Here is a 15,780-nt window from a genome sequence, read left to right on the forward strand (position 1 = left end):
CATTGATAACTGTTATTGTTTTGTTTTGTCTCCATTTTTTAAAAGTACAGGTTTAGCTAAGTAATCAGCCTTAATGAGAGCCTGTCCAGTTAGTTGCCTGCAAGATGTTTCCTGACCAGCGTGGGGTCCTCTTGTGTTCTTGGTAGAGAATGTTTTCAGGGAACAAAAGTGCTTCTTCAGACCAGACCTCAAATAACAGTTTTATTTTTTTTTTAAATAAATATGACCTCAGTAGGTTGACTTGATAACAGTGACAATAAAAGGAAAATAGTTGAGGAAAAATGTGAGTTTCCAGCAAAACACCTCTCATTTTATTTTCTTCCGTATGAATCAAAAGAATACTTTACAGAGCCATGTTCCCTTCATCACAATGTCCCCTGGCTTTTGTAGGATTGCCATAGCCAGAACCACACTATTGCTTTTTCATAATATTTTCTTTTTGTTTTTTTTTTTCTTTTGAATTTCTACAGGGCTGCAAAGTATGCCAGGGGAATATGTAGCCCGGGGTGGTCCAATGGGTGTGAGTATGGGACAGCCAAGTTATACCCAACCCCAGATGCCCCCCCATCCTGCTCAGCTGCGTCATGGGCCCCCCATGCATACGTACATTCCTGGACACCCTCACCACCCAACAGTGATGATGCATGGAGGACCGCCCCACCCTGGAATGCCAATGTCAGCATCAAGCCCCACGGTTCTTAATACAGGAGACCCAACAATGAGTGGACAAGTCATGGACATTCATGCTCAGTAGCTTAAGGGAATATGCATTGTCTGCAATGGTGACTGATTTCAAATCATGTTTTTTCTGCAATGACTGTGGAGTTCCATTCTTGGCATCTACTTTGGACCAAGGAGCATCCCTAATTCTTCATAGGGACTCTTAAAAAGCAGGAAATACCAACTGAAGTCAATTTGGGGGACATGCTAAATAACTATATAAGACATTAAGAGAACAAAGAGTGAAATATTGTAAATGCTATTATACTGTTATCCATATTACGTTGTTTCTTATAGATTTTTTAAGAAAAATGTGAAATTTTTCCACACTATGTGTGTTGTTTCCATAGCTCTTCACTTCCTCCAGAAGCCTCCTTACATTAAAAAGCCTTACAGTTATCCTGCAAGGGACAGGAAGGTCTGATTTGCAGGATTTTTAGAGCATTAAAATCACTATCAGGCAGAAGAATCTTTCTTCTTGCCTAGGATTTCAGCCATGAGCGTGCTCTCTCTCTCTCTCTCTCTCTCTCTCTCTCTCTCTCTCTCTCTCTCTCTCTCTCCTCTCCCTCTCTCTCTCTCTTCCTCTCTCTCCTTCTCTCTAGCCTGGGGCTTGAATTTGCATGTCTAATTCATTTACTCACCATATTTGAATTGGCCTGAACAGATGTAAATCGGGAAGGATGGGAAAAACTGCAGTCATCAACAATGATTAATCAGCTGTTGCAGGCAGTGTCTTAAGGAGACTGGTAGGAGGAGGCATGGAAACCGAAAGGCCGTGTGTTTAGAAGCCTAATTGTCACATCAAGCATCATTGTCCCCATGCAACAACCACCACCTTATACATCACTTCCTGTTTTATGCAGCTCAAAAACATAGACTGAAGATTTATTTTTAATATGTTGACTTTATTTCTGAGCAAAGCATCGGTCATGTGTGTATTTTTCCATAGTCCCACCTTGGAGCATTTATGTAGACATTGTAAATAAATTTTGTGCAAAAAGGACTGGAAAAATGAACTGTATTATTGCAATTTTTTTTGTAAAAGTAGCAGTTTGGTATGAGTTGGCATGCATACAAGATTTACTAAGTGGGATAAGCTAATTATACTTTTTTTGTTGTGGATAAACAAATGCTTGTTGATAGCCTTTTTCTATCAAGAAACCAAGGAGCTAATTATTAATAACAATCATTGCACACTGAGTCTTAGCGTTTCTGACGGAAACAGTTTGGATTGTATAATAACGCCAAGCCCAGTTGTAGTCGTTTGAGTGCAGTAATGAAATCTGAATCTAAAATAAAAACAAGATTATTTTTGTCATGCTGACTCCACTGCTTGAAAAATGTGTTTACTGCCCCCCCAAAAAAATTTTTGATGATCAATGCAGTAAATATAAAAATTAATTTTGGCTCCCTAAGATATATACGTATTTGAAAATTTTAACTACAAAGTAAATTATTTAATAATAGTTACTGATTTCTTTAAGCTGACTTAATGAACTCCTAATATCAGCAAATTTAAGGCCTAAGGGCACTAACCTAACTGTAGACTCAGATTACATTCAACAAAATTACTCATCTAATATCAGTGAAATTATTCTTGCTCATAATGGCAAACCAAGTACAGAGTTAAGTCTTTTACTAAGGATGTTACCTATGATGAGCAGTAGATGTTTATTAGGAAATTAACTATGTGAATTGAAGAGGCCAGACTTCAAAATCTAATTTTTATAAATATGCTCTATGTTCTCATTGGATAAAACTGGTTATTAACTAATTTTCCAGAACAGCTGTACAGAATTTCTGCATGGCAGCCAGCTAAATGGTACAAAATAACATGTTTAAGCTGGAATAGCTTATAATTTTATTTAAATAAAATTGCTGCTATAAAAGTGCTTCCCAAAGCTAAGGAAAATACACAAATATTTTAATTAAGGCAAATTCGCTTTTAAAAATCAGCCTTTAAGCAGTGATTGCTCTGTAAACAAAGGATGGGTTGGAGGAGAGCGCCTTAAACTCAAGTCTGACATTCAGGCCCGTGCCACTCTATAAACCCGCCCTGAACAATTCTATTTTCTATTTGAAAAGGGAAACCAGCTGTGGGTTGGCTTTACTAGGTGACATGTGATTGACTGACTCACCTGCGGGAGCAGCAGTGCGCACTCTCACCTTTTGTTTATGGGGCCTTGTGTCTAAACACGTGGACGCGCGGATGGAGAGTCAGACTCAGCCTTCCTCAGCGCGCCCCCCTCCCCGCACAGCGCCCCCCACGCCACCCCGCCCCCACCCCATATATGGAATTGTTTAAATTTCCCCGTCGGGCCCGGTGGCAATTCTTCTACATAAATAGTCCATAGTAGTGAAATACTTCTCTTTTGATAGGTGGTTACTAGCCGTTAACAACCATTTATTTACTTTAAAAATTAATAACAAACTTTATAAACTAACCATCCATGGGCCCCTCCTCCCCAGTACATGCCTGGGTAAGTTGGTTATTTTCTGCCTTTATTCTTGAGGAAGCTCTTGCCGGGTGGGGGAGGGAAAGGAACGGGAGGAGGTAGGGGGTGAGAGAGCTAGGGAGGGAGGGCAGAAGGGAGAGAGAGAGGGGGAGAGAGAGAGAGAGAGGGAGAGAGAGAGAGAGAGGGAGAGAGGGAGAATGCGCGCAGAAGGTACACGTGAAGAGGAATTAGGGAATATGGAGGCTATGAAAATCAAGATAATTATTGTCCAGTGAATTAGAAAAAAAATAAAACAAAACTGTGTTCTTTCCCTGCGTTCCCCCCTCTGTGTGATGGTTTTGTGATGGTCTTGCTCTCTGCAGGTCTTTTTTTCCCCCTGCCTGACACCCCCCCCCCCTTATTGCTATTTTAGCTCTTCCTCTTGTAAATTTCAGAGCCAGCTCTGAGGTTGTGGAGGACACTTATTCGAAAGAGGGAAATAATAGAGGTGCTGAGAGGATTTTTGCTGTTTCTTAAAAGGGAAAAACAAAACGCCCTCTTCTAAACCAGGGCACGCAACTGTACCTGCTTTTTATTTTTACTTCGGGGGGAGGGGCGCTGGCTGAACGAGACTACTTTTTAGTGTGATTTCAATATTTTCCAAAAAAAAAAAAATCAAAAATATTTTACCCTATCATATTTAATCAGTTGTAATTATAACACATTCGAAATGAATAATATGTCTTGACAGTATTTTTATTGTTATTGTTCCTCGCATGATGTTCCACTGCTTTGGAAGCACAGGAAAGAGAAGTAAACGCGCTACAAATGGGGAATTACCCTCGTTTAGCATTAAAATTCATTTAGATAAAATTGCCACAAACATTTAAATGGGAAGATTAGTTCCCCCTCACGCCTTATTGCACTCGCTCAATGGTTCCGTTAAGAACATTTTACACGTTGGAAATTCCGTCTTCTCAGACGGCTTGCTGTTTCCTAGTTACCCACATTCAAAGCAAAGGCAGCAGCAAAGGCAGCCGCCGCCGCCGCAGCAGCAGCAGCAGCAGCAGCAGCAGGAAAAAAAAAAAAAAAAAAGTTTTGGCAACTGGTCTGCAATTCATCCGCTGCTGGCCCAGCCCCCCCTGGCCCACAGCAGTCCCCCCCACCCATCACCTTTCCCCACTCCTACCTCTTCTCCCCTCCCCCCTCCCCATTCTGTCACTTGCAGAGTCCTGTCTTGCTTGCTTAGCGGTTTAGTATTTGTGTACAATGTTAAACCATTTGTATAAAATGCAGAGAAATATAAAACAGCCAGCCTGTCCCTCTCCCGGCCTCCCCTTCTCCCTCTTCTGTTCCGAGCTGAAGGCTCCGTTTGGAAGTGCTGAGCTTCTCACATCTCCTCCTCTGAGCCCACAGGCACGGTTTCTTGGCTTTCTTTTCTGCCGGGACATTTCCAGGAACTTCACCACGGCTGCACGCGTGTATTAGAAACGTGTGAAAGAATTAGTTTGAAAAGTCCAGGCAACGTCTAGCTTCTCCCTCTGCTCTTTCTCCCTCCCTCTCCCTCCTCTCCCTCCTCTCCCTTTCTATTCCCCCTCCCTCTTCCCCCCCTTCCTCCCCCTCCCCTCGCAGGGCCGCAGGAAGAGAAGAATATCGGCTTCGACTGCCATCTTTTGGGGATTTGGAAAAACGACTCGGTAGGAACCGGAGGCCGGCGGAGGAGCAGAGGGTGGGAGGGAAACCCCCTTATTATCCTGTGTCGGAACTGGCTCCCTTAATCTGATGCTTAAATATTTGATGTGGAAAAATTACCCATAAAATTAGTTACTAACAATTTCAAATTGAAATCACTTATCGAATTATAAACGCATTAAAGCTGTATGGATGGTATTAGGAGTTCCTCGGGAGGCCAGGGGTGTCTCCTTGCGGTGCGGCCCCCGTCGGCGAGTTTCGCCCCGGGGAGAGGCACTCCCGCAGGGCCCGGGGAGGGGCTGGGCTGGGCGGATCGGGCGCCCCGGTCCCCACCGGACGCCGAGCAGGCAGCCAGGCCCCGGCGAGGCTCCGGCTCGCTGGGCTTGCGGGGCGGGGGCGAGGGAGGGGAAGGAGCGGCGAGGGGAGGCTCGAACCCGGGGGCAGAGGCGCCTACCCGGAAACTTCGCCGGGAAGTCGGGAGGTTTCGGAAAAGGAACAACACAGCCCTATCCGCCCCCTCCTGACAGCGTCTCCCCGGAGGCGCGCAGACTTTGCGCTCAGCCTCGGCTGCTGTGTGCAGCGCCCCCCGAAGTCGGCGAGAGGGGAGGCGGGGGTGGGGGGTGGGCAGATGCCGGTGGCCCCAGGCTAGGCCGGGCTCCGCGCTCCGAGAGAAAGTCACGCAGGCCGTGGCGACAGCTGCGTGGCGTCCTGGCCAGGACACGGCTGCCCTTCCTCCCGTGACGCACCACATCCCGGCCTGCGCCTGGGTGCTTGGGCGCACAGGTCGCTACCCAGGGTTCCCACCCACCCCCGCCCCCCTAGTGCCCGGCGGGGCGGCTGCAGCACTTCCAGGAGCCTCCTCCTTCCTCCCCACACAACCTGAGAGTCCAGTCTATGGGGGCTGCCGATTTTGTCTCTGGAGAGAAGGCAACCTCGGAAAGGCACCTACTAGAGGACTGCGGGTCCCCCTCCCTCAGGACGCTTGGGGGTGCTTTGTCAGAGGCTTCTGGACGAGCTCTGTTCCAGAATCCCACGGGAGCTCTGGGGACCCGACTCTGAGAGCCTGGGGCCCAGAGGGCACTTGGGACCTGGGCGGAGCCCACCTGGGAGCCCCAGTAGGGGAGCCGCGGACAGCACCTCCGTGCGTCAGGCAGGAGCTCCTGGGCATCGTGTCCAAACCTCTGCAAACTTCCCCCTGCCTTTCGGGTCCCGGCAGGCCCTCGGCCCCGGCGAAGGCAATAAAAACGTGACGGGGTGCAAAGCTGCAGCGCAGGCACCAGGACCCCGGGTGGAGTGGCGTGGAATTGGGTAGTGGGGGCGCCCTGTCTGGCCGGGTATTTCCTCTGGTCCTAACTCCCTTCTCCCTTGGCCGCTCCCCCCCCCCGCCCCCCAACACACACACTTGGCTGTGAGGCGGGGTGGCCAGGTGCGGGGTCCACGTGTGGCTGGCCATCCCAGGGCCCCGGAAAGGGTGGTGAGGGAGAGACAGCGGGGAATCGCCCCTGGGAGGTGGCGGCTGGTGACTGCGAGGGCGGCGTGGATTCCCTTTTTGGCCCGATGTGCCCGCCACCACGTCAGTGACATTCTCTCCTAAGGCGGAGCTGAAAGGAAAAACAAACAATATACTGAGCAACCAGTTCTCCGGCATTGGAGCGTTAAAGAGTCTTTGCTCTAAAAAAAAACAAAAACGGGTACTCCTGGGGTCTCGGCGGGGACAGGAGGGGCATCTTAGGGTCTCGGACCCGGTGGGCCCCCGCTCAGGGGTCGTCCCTGCCCGCGCTGCCTCCTGCCCTCGGGAGCTCAGCCCACCGCCGGGAAACGCGGGCGGAGAAGCCCCGGAGAAAAGGGATTTCGTGTTAAGCCAGTCTCCCATCGATCAGGCCTCCCGGCCCACTCGCAGGCACACTCACCTCTACCCTAAAACATTCAGTTCATTACCGGAGCCACGGTTTTAATCTGCAGGCGGAAAAACGAGTCCCTGGACCTCGCCGAATGGGGAAGCAGTGAATCAAGTCACCTGCTCGCGTGCCCGCCCGGCCCACGCCTCCCGGTGGGGGCCTCGAGGGGCCGGGCACCTTGCGCGGGGGGGCCCCTCGCTCCACGCTGGGGCGTGCCCCGCAGGGGTCAGGGACCCTGTGTCTGCTTTCTGCGCGGCCGGCCGGCGACCCGGGGCTAGGGTCGGATCGCGCTCGCTCGCTTTCCTCCACGCCTCCCGTCTGCATTTCGTCTGCCGCCCTCCTCCCGGGCACAGCAGCGCTCCCTTCCTCCCCTTCTCTCCCAAGCGGTTCCAGGCTCTCCCCCCACCCCTCCCCACGGCCGCAGGTCCCGCTCAGCAGCCCCAGGAACCCATCTCCTCTTGCTCCCGCCTACCATCCTGGACGCGGGTGGGTAGGATCGCTCAGAGAGGCCCTTTTGAAGCCACTTGCTGAGGGCACCCTGGGTCTTTAAACAGCCGATCCCTGGATCTTGGGGAGATCCCGCGCCCATGGATAATGCTAATCTCAAGTAAACCCAGCAAAGCGGCAAGCACCTCTCGCAGCCGCCTGCTCCCCATCCCCAACCCCACTCCCCCACCCCCCCCCCGCCCCCGCCCCCGCCCCCGCCTTGGCCAAGAGCAGCGTCTGGCACCGCGGGGAGATGGAGGCGAGCCACGCGCCCCCTTCCAGTCCTTGCTGGCCGACCCACGAGGCGCCAGCTTGTTCTGGAGACTCAGTTTCCACCAGACAACCGTGAAAGCGGGGGAAATACAACGCAGTGGCGGTGTAAATCCACGTTCCTGCAAACCCCCCACGCCGCCCCAACCTGATTTTCAAGACGTGCATTTTCCAGGTAGCCCCACACGGTGAAGGGCCAGCTTTGTGTGTTATCTAGTGGGGGTGGGGGTGCAAGAGGAGGAGACTGCCCCCACCCCCCGCTCCAGTCTTTAATGTCTGAAATAACGAAATGCCTGTGTGGCAGCTGCTGCTAGAGCCAAAACTAACTCTTTGGAAGACGGAAAAGAGTGAGAGGCAAAGAAAGACTGTTCATTTTTTTTCCTTTGGTGCCGTTTGGGATGTCATCTGTTTCCTTGGCGACTGTGTTCAGCCCCCGGAGCCCCTGGGCTCCTGGATTGTTAGGGGGGAAAAAGCATGCTATTTCTGCACCGTCATTTATCACTGTCACCGCATAATGATTCCCCTTGCAGCCCCTTATTGATGTTTGTAATTGCATTATCTCATAAAGGAGGATGATCAATGAAACCGAGCCGTGCATTCTGGGGTCAGAGGAAGCCAAAGTACTGTTTGTTCCCTTTAATACAACAAGTACTCATTATCTTTAGGTCTGCATTCAAAAAATGATCTGATCTGGGGCTGACCCTGTCGGACATCCCAACACTTTTTAAAACGCGGTTTGTGTAACCTTTTGCTTAAATGCTAAATCAAGTACCTGTCTTGCATTTCAACGAAACTGGGTGCTAAAGCGGAATGGGAAAAAGCGTTTCTTCTTTTCTTTTCTTCTTTTTCTTTCTTTTTTTTTTTTTTTCCCGGGAGGGGTGCAAGCGTCTGAAGATGCATGCGATTTTTACATCGCAACCGTCCAGTGATATCAAGTAGAAAAAGCAACTCCAAAGACAGGAGACCCAAGTTATCTGATAGATGAAAAAATTGGGGGTGAGGGGAAAAGCTATCTGGGAGCATTTAACAAGGTCGGTACTAACAGATCAGAATAAAAACATATCCGGTTTAATTAATAAGAGCCATAAACTGAAATAATCCCCCCATGATTCTGCCCTTGCTTCTCCCTTTTATAGAGTCATATCTCTTCGGCTTAGATAAATGACTCTTGTGCCTGTTCGATTCTCACAACAACAATAACTAAATCAGTTGCACACTCTGTATCTAAAACCGTCTACAAACTCCAGCAAATAAAAAGAAGTTCATTTGTCTATTAAACGCAAGTATTTAGTTGAGCAGAAATGTCCCAGTAACATTGGATGGAGTTCATGTAATCCCATGAAAATCAAGTCATCTTGTTGCAGTGAAGTAAATGAAAAAATACAAAGGAGGAAAGGTCCAAGTGTAATTTTAAACTAAATGCATTATTGGACTGTCAAAGTGAAACGTGTTGTGTGGCTGGGATGGAGGGAGTGGACACCAACTTCGCTCACATTTAACTGAAAGGTTTTGGAAGGGGAACAAATATCCCAGGTTTGGTTATCATTTTAATTTGTGGAAAGAGGAGAAATAGAGACAATTCTAACGCATCATTTCAATAAATCAGGGTGAAACCCCTTCAAAGACAAAATTAAGCAAACAGTTATTTTGAACATTGCAAGGCTGTATATAACCAAAAAGAAGTTTTCCATCTTCTGAAGGCAAATTCTTCCATGTCAAGAAGACTTCCAGAAAAGGGAAAAGAAAGAAAAGACTGAGCCTAGGTGTTTACTTTGAAAGTTCTAGAAATAATTTCTAAATTAACAATAGGCATCAATATTTTACATAAAAAGATTTAAATGAAAAGCCTTCATCATACGAGAAAATAAGTAGCTAATAAATTGGAGTGCGTTCCGATATTTGATACCTTAACATAAAACCTTACATTGAATAACAAAAGGCTACAATATTTCCATTTGGAAAAATAACTTTAGGAGGAGAGCTAAAAAAACAAACAAACTTTTAACTGTGTCGAACCATCATTTAATTTTTCTCTAGAAGGCAGATTCTTACAAGGAATATTATTTTCTAGGAATCCTGTCAAATCACTTTACAATAATATATGTTTTGTATTATTTAAATATTCTGTTACTTTCGTTCTTTGAAAATGCTCAAACTGAAATGGATATACAGCCATGCATATATTTAATATAAATATAAATGATATCTTAACATAAAATATTAAAGGGAAAATAAAACTTTGGGCTTTGTCAGTTGAGATATAATTTTTAGCAGAATACTCTGCTTTTCAAAACACACAAATAACCCCCCTCGATTTTAACCTATCAACACATCTTTCTCTTATTTGGTTGGGGATCTGGCATCCTGTACGTTTTCTATTTTTAATATTTAGTGTTATAGCCCACAGTTAAAATAATGAAAAATTAGTCTCGTTTCAGAAATTATTTATTTATGGAACGAACATGATTAAAACATAAACACACACGCAAACTGCAGCTGCAACAGAAAAAAAACTTGATTTACGGTTATTAAATCTTTGATCGCCATGTTAATGTTTCTTTTTCTACCTTTCATTTGCATTTTAATCTATCGAATCTTTACAATTTTGCTGCCTCCTATTCCAATGATTGATTACAGTTCCGAAATAAGAAAAACCAAGCCTAGCTTTTCTTTTTTCCTTTCTTTTCTTCGCTTTCTCCCCCCCCCCCCCCCGCCCCCTCCTCTTCCCTCTGGGTAGATTTCTGAAACTTTCTCTCAATGCTAATGTAGACAGGACAAATTAATTCTCCTCTTTTAAATGTCAAAGATATAAATAAAAAATGTTTTCGGTCCCAAACGTGAATATTTTCCCAGCCGCTTGTTTTCCAGTCGTAAAAGATCATCCCAGCAAAACGCAATTAACAGGGAAACACACACACACACACACACACACACGCACACACACACACGCACACACACGGCGTGGATTTTTATAAAGGACGAGTTAGTGAGTTAAAAAGAAAGGTGGTAAGTTCATTGTCCCTTCACCATCAGTAGCTGGGCCGGCTTCCTTCCCTCTCACACACCCAGAGATTTGGTCCCGAGTTCTAGCGGTGATCTAAGTCACACACACAAACAAAAACAAGCCTGGCGGGGGCTTGAGCTTAAGTTGGTTTCTTGGGACGAGCTCCACCAAGACAAAAGGGGAAGCGCGGCAGGGTCTGTTTGTTTTCTTTCCAGGCTTCCTACCTCTTTGCCCCCCCTCTCCCTCCCCCAGCCCTCCCCGCACTCCCCCCCCCCCCCCCGATTTCTGCCGCTCCTCGGATGAGATGGTCATTCGCTGACCGCTTTGCCCACACGCACCACTTTTCGCGCCGGCGTGCAAGCAACGGTGGCGCTGGGTTTGGAAGGCGCCGGCCAGGGACTGGCTGGGCTCAGTCTCCCAGCGGGGCCGAGAGTCCCTGGGGCCCTAAAAGGCGCCAGCCCCGAACAGATTGCGCCTCCCCGCAGGCTGGGAATGGGGCCGGGATGCGAGCTGGGTACCTAGCTCTGGCGCGGAGCGGGTGAGCCCTGGGCGTGAGAGCGAGGCCGGTGGGCGTGCGCGCGGGCTCTCCCACCGCCCGCGGGGCTGGGAACCTGAAAGGCGCCCCTTCACCCCCCCCTGCCCCCCGCGGTGTCCGCTCCCCGGGGGCCCAGGCCCCTCGGTGGACTTTTCAGGCCCGAAGACACAGAGGAGCCAGCCGTGGAGCGAGAACCGACTTCTCAGGCGGGTCCAGGCTGCTGGCTGGCGCCCGGGTCCGCTGGTGGCGCGCGGTGCCTGTGCGCAGGGCGAGCGGGAGAAGGCGGAGGGGATGAGACCCCCAACCCTAAATCCGTACCGGGTCAAACACACCATCACGAATAAGGGTGAGGGCTGGAGAGGCAGGTCTAGCCCAGCCGTCGTCTCTCAAACGAGACCCTTGAACCCAGTGCGCACCCAAGGGCATGCGGGCCCGTGGGAGCACAGACCACCTTCTGGGGGCCCTGTCTCCCAGGAGTCTGCCTCGCCCTCTTTCTCCTGGAGACCCGGTGGGTGGCTGCCCCGAGGGGGGGGGGCGATCTGCATTCACGTGGACGCACCAGGCGGCTAAAGTGAGGAGGTGGGGTGGGGGGAAAGACATCTGATCCCGGCCAACCCTTTGTCTTGAAGCAGATTAGGCAGCCTGGAAAGAGGAGGAAAAGCAGAGTCTAGACAGGAAAACTTATTGTGTTCACCAAATATAAAAATGAACCAAGCGGCCGGGCACCTCCAGGGGTGAAGATAGATCCTTGTAGACAAGTGGGAAGACAAGACTGGGGAGATTTAAAGGGAAAGAAACGGCAGATTATTAAGGAAGTGATAGTACGGTGTCCCATACACTACAGTTTTATTGTTGGGTAGTAACTACCCGACTTATTTATTGCCAGGGCTCTATAATAGAGATAATGACCACAAACTCAAGATAAATATTTAGGCGCCCTGCCGGACTATTCTTTTTTATTTAAGGCAGCGAGCCTGAAAGGTGAGCCTCGTCTCCTCCCCTCCTCGGAGATCCGTCTTGCTTTCCACCATATTATAAGCATGACATGCAAATAAATAAGTGCTGCCGCGCTGTGTGGGTAGGCCTGGGGGATTTATTTCAGGTGAGAGAGGAACATACACGGAATGTGAAATTTCCACAGGAGCTGCGGAGTGATGCCTTCCCTCTCCTGCTCGGCCGCCCTCCCCTCCTGGTCCCCCACCCCCTTTCTGTGGGAGCAGAGAGCGTCCCCTGATAAAAAAAAAAACATTAATGTGTCGTGTCTCGACTCCCCGTTCCTTGACATATAGGTCTGGGGAGGGATGAGAGGCAATGAGAAATGCAAAATGCGTCCCCCAAGTAGGCCGACTTGCTGGGACTGCTTAAGGAGACTCCTGCCGACAAAGGGAAGGGTGAGCTGTAATTATGACTTCCAGTAGGGGGGCGGTATGGGAAGTGTGTTCATATCATTTTGAAATTTGCAAAGCGGTGCAGAAAGTTTGCTGTCCCGGATCCGGTCCTGGCCCCCACCCGCTGAATAGACCCCAAGGGGAACCTCCTGGCTTTGGGGACCTGCCTGGCTTTCTTGGCCCTCAGTTTCTCTCCCCGGAGCCTGGGAAACAATAGTCAGGTGATGGAATTACAGATGACCTTGCTGGTTGACCGCCAAGGTCAGAAAGGAGCGGCGGCCCAGGTGTTGGCTCCGTCTGACGCAATGGCTGCGATCAGAGTCACCTGGCTGGCCTTGAACGGGGCGGCCACGGAGAGCTTCTCTCTCCCCACCTGCTTCCTGCGACGACTCAGGCAGATCTGGAGCCTGACAAGATGGAATCAGCATCCTCTTCGGATACTCTTTTTCTTCCTCATTTTTTGGGTAATATTCAGACATATAGGTGTTTCAATCTCACAATAGCCACTTATATTCAGAACGTCCTTTGATCTCTGTTTAGCCAAAAAAAACAAAACAAAAAAATAAAAATAAATCTACACCTAACAGTGAATTGCGATGGAGAGAAAGAGAGAGAGAGAGAGAGAGAGAGAGAGAGAGAGAGAGAGAGAGAGAGAGACCCTGGGTGAAGCAGAAAGGTGTGGAGGGGAGGTAGAGACCTGGAGGCAGCCAGAAGTGGAAGGGGCGGGGGAGGGAAGGAGAGAGCACAGAGCGAGCTGCCAGATGGGAGAGAAGAGGCCGTCCTGTAATTTGCTGGCTTGTGTAAGGGGTGATATTATGAGGCTGAGAACCAGAGGAGTCCTCGTCAATCTTTTACAATATTGGTGTCATTCAAGCACAACTTTATCTTTGAACCAGAATATCTGTTTCAATGATTTCCATAAGCACATAAATTATAATCTTCAGAGCCTTCAATATTTCTTTCGGTACTTTATTAAGTGTTATTGCAGAGGCCATTTATGAAGTGAATGATTCAACTTTTAATCTTCTGAACATTAAAGTGTATTCCACCGAGTTTCCTTTTCCAAATAATCTAAAATAACAAAAAGGAACTAAGCTCATTACATGAAAAAGTGACAAGCATTTTACTCTGAGCCTGGCAAGTTGCCTTGCTCACTTCAAAGGATGATAAACTAATTGTTTCCAGAGTTTATAAGTAATTAAGCTATTATTCGGAGAATTTATGTAACAGTTTTATTCACAATAGAACTTTCTAGTTAAAATGGCCAGAGACAAGTCTTAAAAAATACCAAGATTTTAACAATTAAAAAGATCTGCCCTTATTGTTAATAATGAAAACTATTTTTTATTTTTAAAAGCATTGGAAAATGTAAACAAATATAGTTTTCTCCTGATAGGTGGAGGTCATTATATATAATTAATGCTGAAAGGAAAATGAACATGTAATGGCTTCCAAAGATTAAAACATCTGTAACTATCAAGTTAAGTTTTAAAAAGTTAATATTTAAAAAAAAACCCACTCAGCTCTATTCCTCTAATAATGGCAAGTAGGAATATATATATATATATATATATATATATATATATATATATATATAGTGTCCTTTTAAAATTATATATGGAAAGTTAAAAACTTAAAATAATTTTAGCATTTTAAATCAAATTTTGGTGCCTGGACATGAAGAATGAATGCCAAGTAATGAATGCTAAGTGTTTGAATTTCTCTGATTTTGAAACAGAGAAATGTACTTATTCACCCTTACATTAAAATAAAGAGAATACTTTAAAAATCTTTTCAAAAATATTATATTCAAATAAACCTTTCTGTATTTCAACTCATGTTTGTCATTTAAAAATAGTTAGGTTTGATCGAACTGAAACAATATTCATTAAAGGACAAAGACTTTAAAGGAAGTGACAAACTATTTTGTAAATTTCAGCAAAATATTGTGACACTGTAGTTTATAGACATATTATTCATATATGCAACAATTTACTATTTTAATATGTTTTTTCATCAAGATCAACTCTGTTTTTGTTTTTAGAAAAAAACCTGTTTCATTGTCACATGAATAATTTAAAAACTTAGAATTTTCATATTAAAAGGAAACATCTTTGGATAATAATAGCAGGATATAAAAGTGAAAACCAAGGGAATGACTGTAAAATCTTACTGGAAGTAAAATAGGCTTTTTGGAAGTTGTTTGCAAAAACTGGAGTATATGCTGGTTCAATATATACTCCCCTCGCCACAAAAGCATTGGCTATAGCAATCGTTACAGTGGTGGAAACTCAGCACAGCAAACATTATCTAACACCTAGCCACTTGTTTCAAGTAAACTTCCTTCAAAGCAAGAGTCTGGAGTTTTCTGGAAATTGTATATAAAATGTTTTGTATGTTTAGGGTCATTGTTGTTTTGTGGAATCTGGAAGCTGTGGCAAAATAATCCGTCATTGTGTCACACTGTCCGATTCAATGTTTGCTGTGCTATGTTTTCTTTATTCCAATAGACTTTTATTAAAAACAAAAACTAAAGCCCCCTAGTTAGCAGTAACACAATCCCAATTGCCTAACACTGTGCGATAATTGACCGTCCGGACACCGGGCACACTTGGATTCACTTTAGGACACTTAGCTGTTTAAAGTGACTTCATTATAAAAAGACAATGGTGACTTTGTTGCAACTGGCACCTGCGGTATTTCACGTAACACACGGGCCATACCTTGCCAAGAGAGTCACTAACCATGAATCACACCAGAACAAGGAAATCAACTTAGGCAAATGTTATAATATGAGATATGCTGTGATGATTAAGAAGGAATGAATTCTTTTTGCGCATCCTTTCACAGCCTTAGGGGTTAGCAGCCTGTTTTCTGGTTTCCTGCATTAAAAAATATTGTCATATTAAAGTGTATGTTGAAGTTGAATGGCGAAGGATCTTACGGTACATTGAATTCAAGGTGTCCATAATAATACAGTCCAGATAGAGAAGTACTGGTGCTCCTTACTTGTGTTCACCTTGAAAAGGGTCCTCTAGCCCTAACCGGTTTGGCTCTGTGGGTAGAGCGTCAGCCTGTGGACTGAAGGGTCCCAGGTTTGATTCCAGTCAAGGGCATGTTCCTTGGTTTCAGGCACATCCCCAGTAGGGGGTGTGCAGGAGGCGGCTGATTGATGTTTCTAACTCTCTATGTCTCTCCCTTCCTCTCTGTAAAAAAAAAAAAAAATCAATAAAAATATATATATTTTTTTTTTAAAAAAAGAAAAGGGTCTTCTAGTGATAGGCTTAGTAGTGGGGCGGGGCAGGGAGCGGGGAGAGGAGAGGGGCACTAAGTCAGTGCCCAGACTTCCAGG

The 15,780-nt window shown here is 46.6% G+C and overlaps 1 protein-coding gene across 1 annotated transcript in view; it reads left to right on the forward strand.

Moving 5' to 3' along the window:
- MEIS1 (Meis homeobox 1) overlaps positions 1-1,139 on the forward strand; it is a 135,814-nt gene extending 134,675 nt beyond the window's left edge. The window contains exon 13 of the mRNA XM_054728364.1: positions 471-1,139. Coding sequence (XP_054584339.1) covers positions 471-754 — 284 coding nt within the window. The 3' untranslated portion in view covers positions 755-1,139. The remainder of the gene's footprint in view (positions 1-470) is intronic.
- The last annotated feature ends 14,641 nt before the right edge of the window (positions 1,140-15,780 follow it).

Source organism: Eptesicus fuscus, chromosome 16, assembly GCF_027574615.1.
Source record: "Eptesicus fuscus isolate TK198812 chromosome 16, DD_ASM_mEF_20220401, whole genome shotgun sequence".
Lineage (NCBI taxonomy): Eukaryota > Metazoa > Chordata > Mammalia > Chiroptera > Vespertilionidae > Eptesicus > Eptesicus fuscus.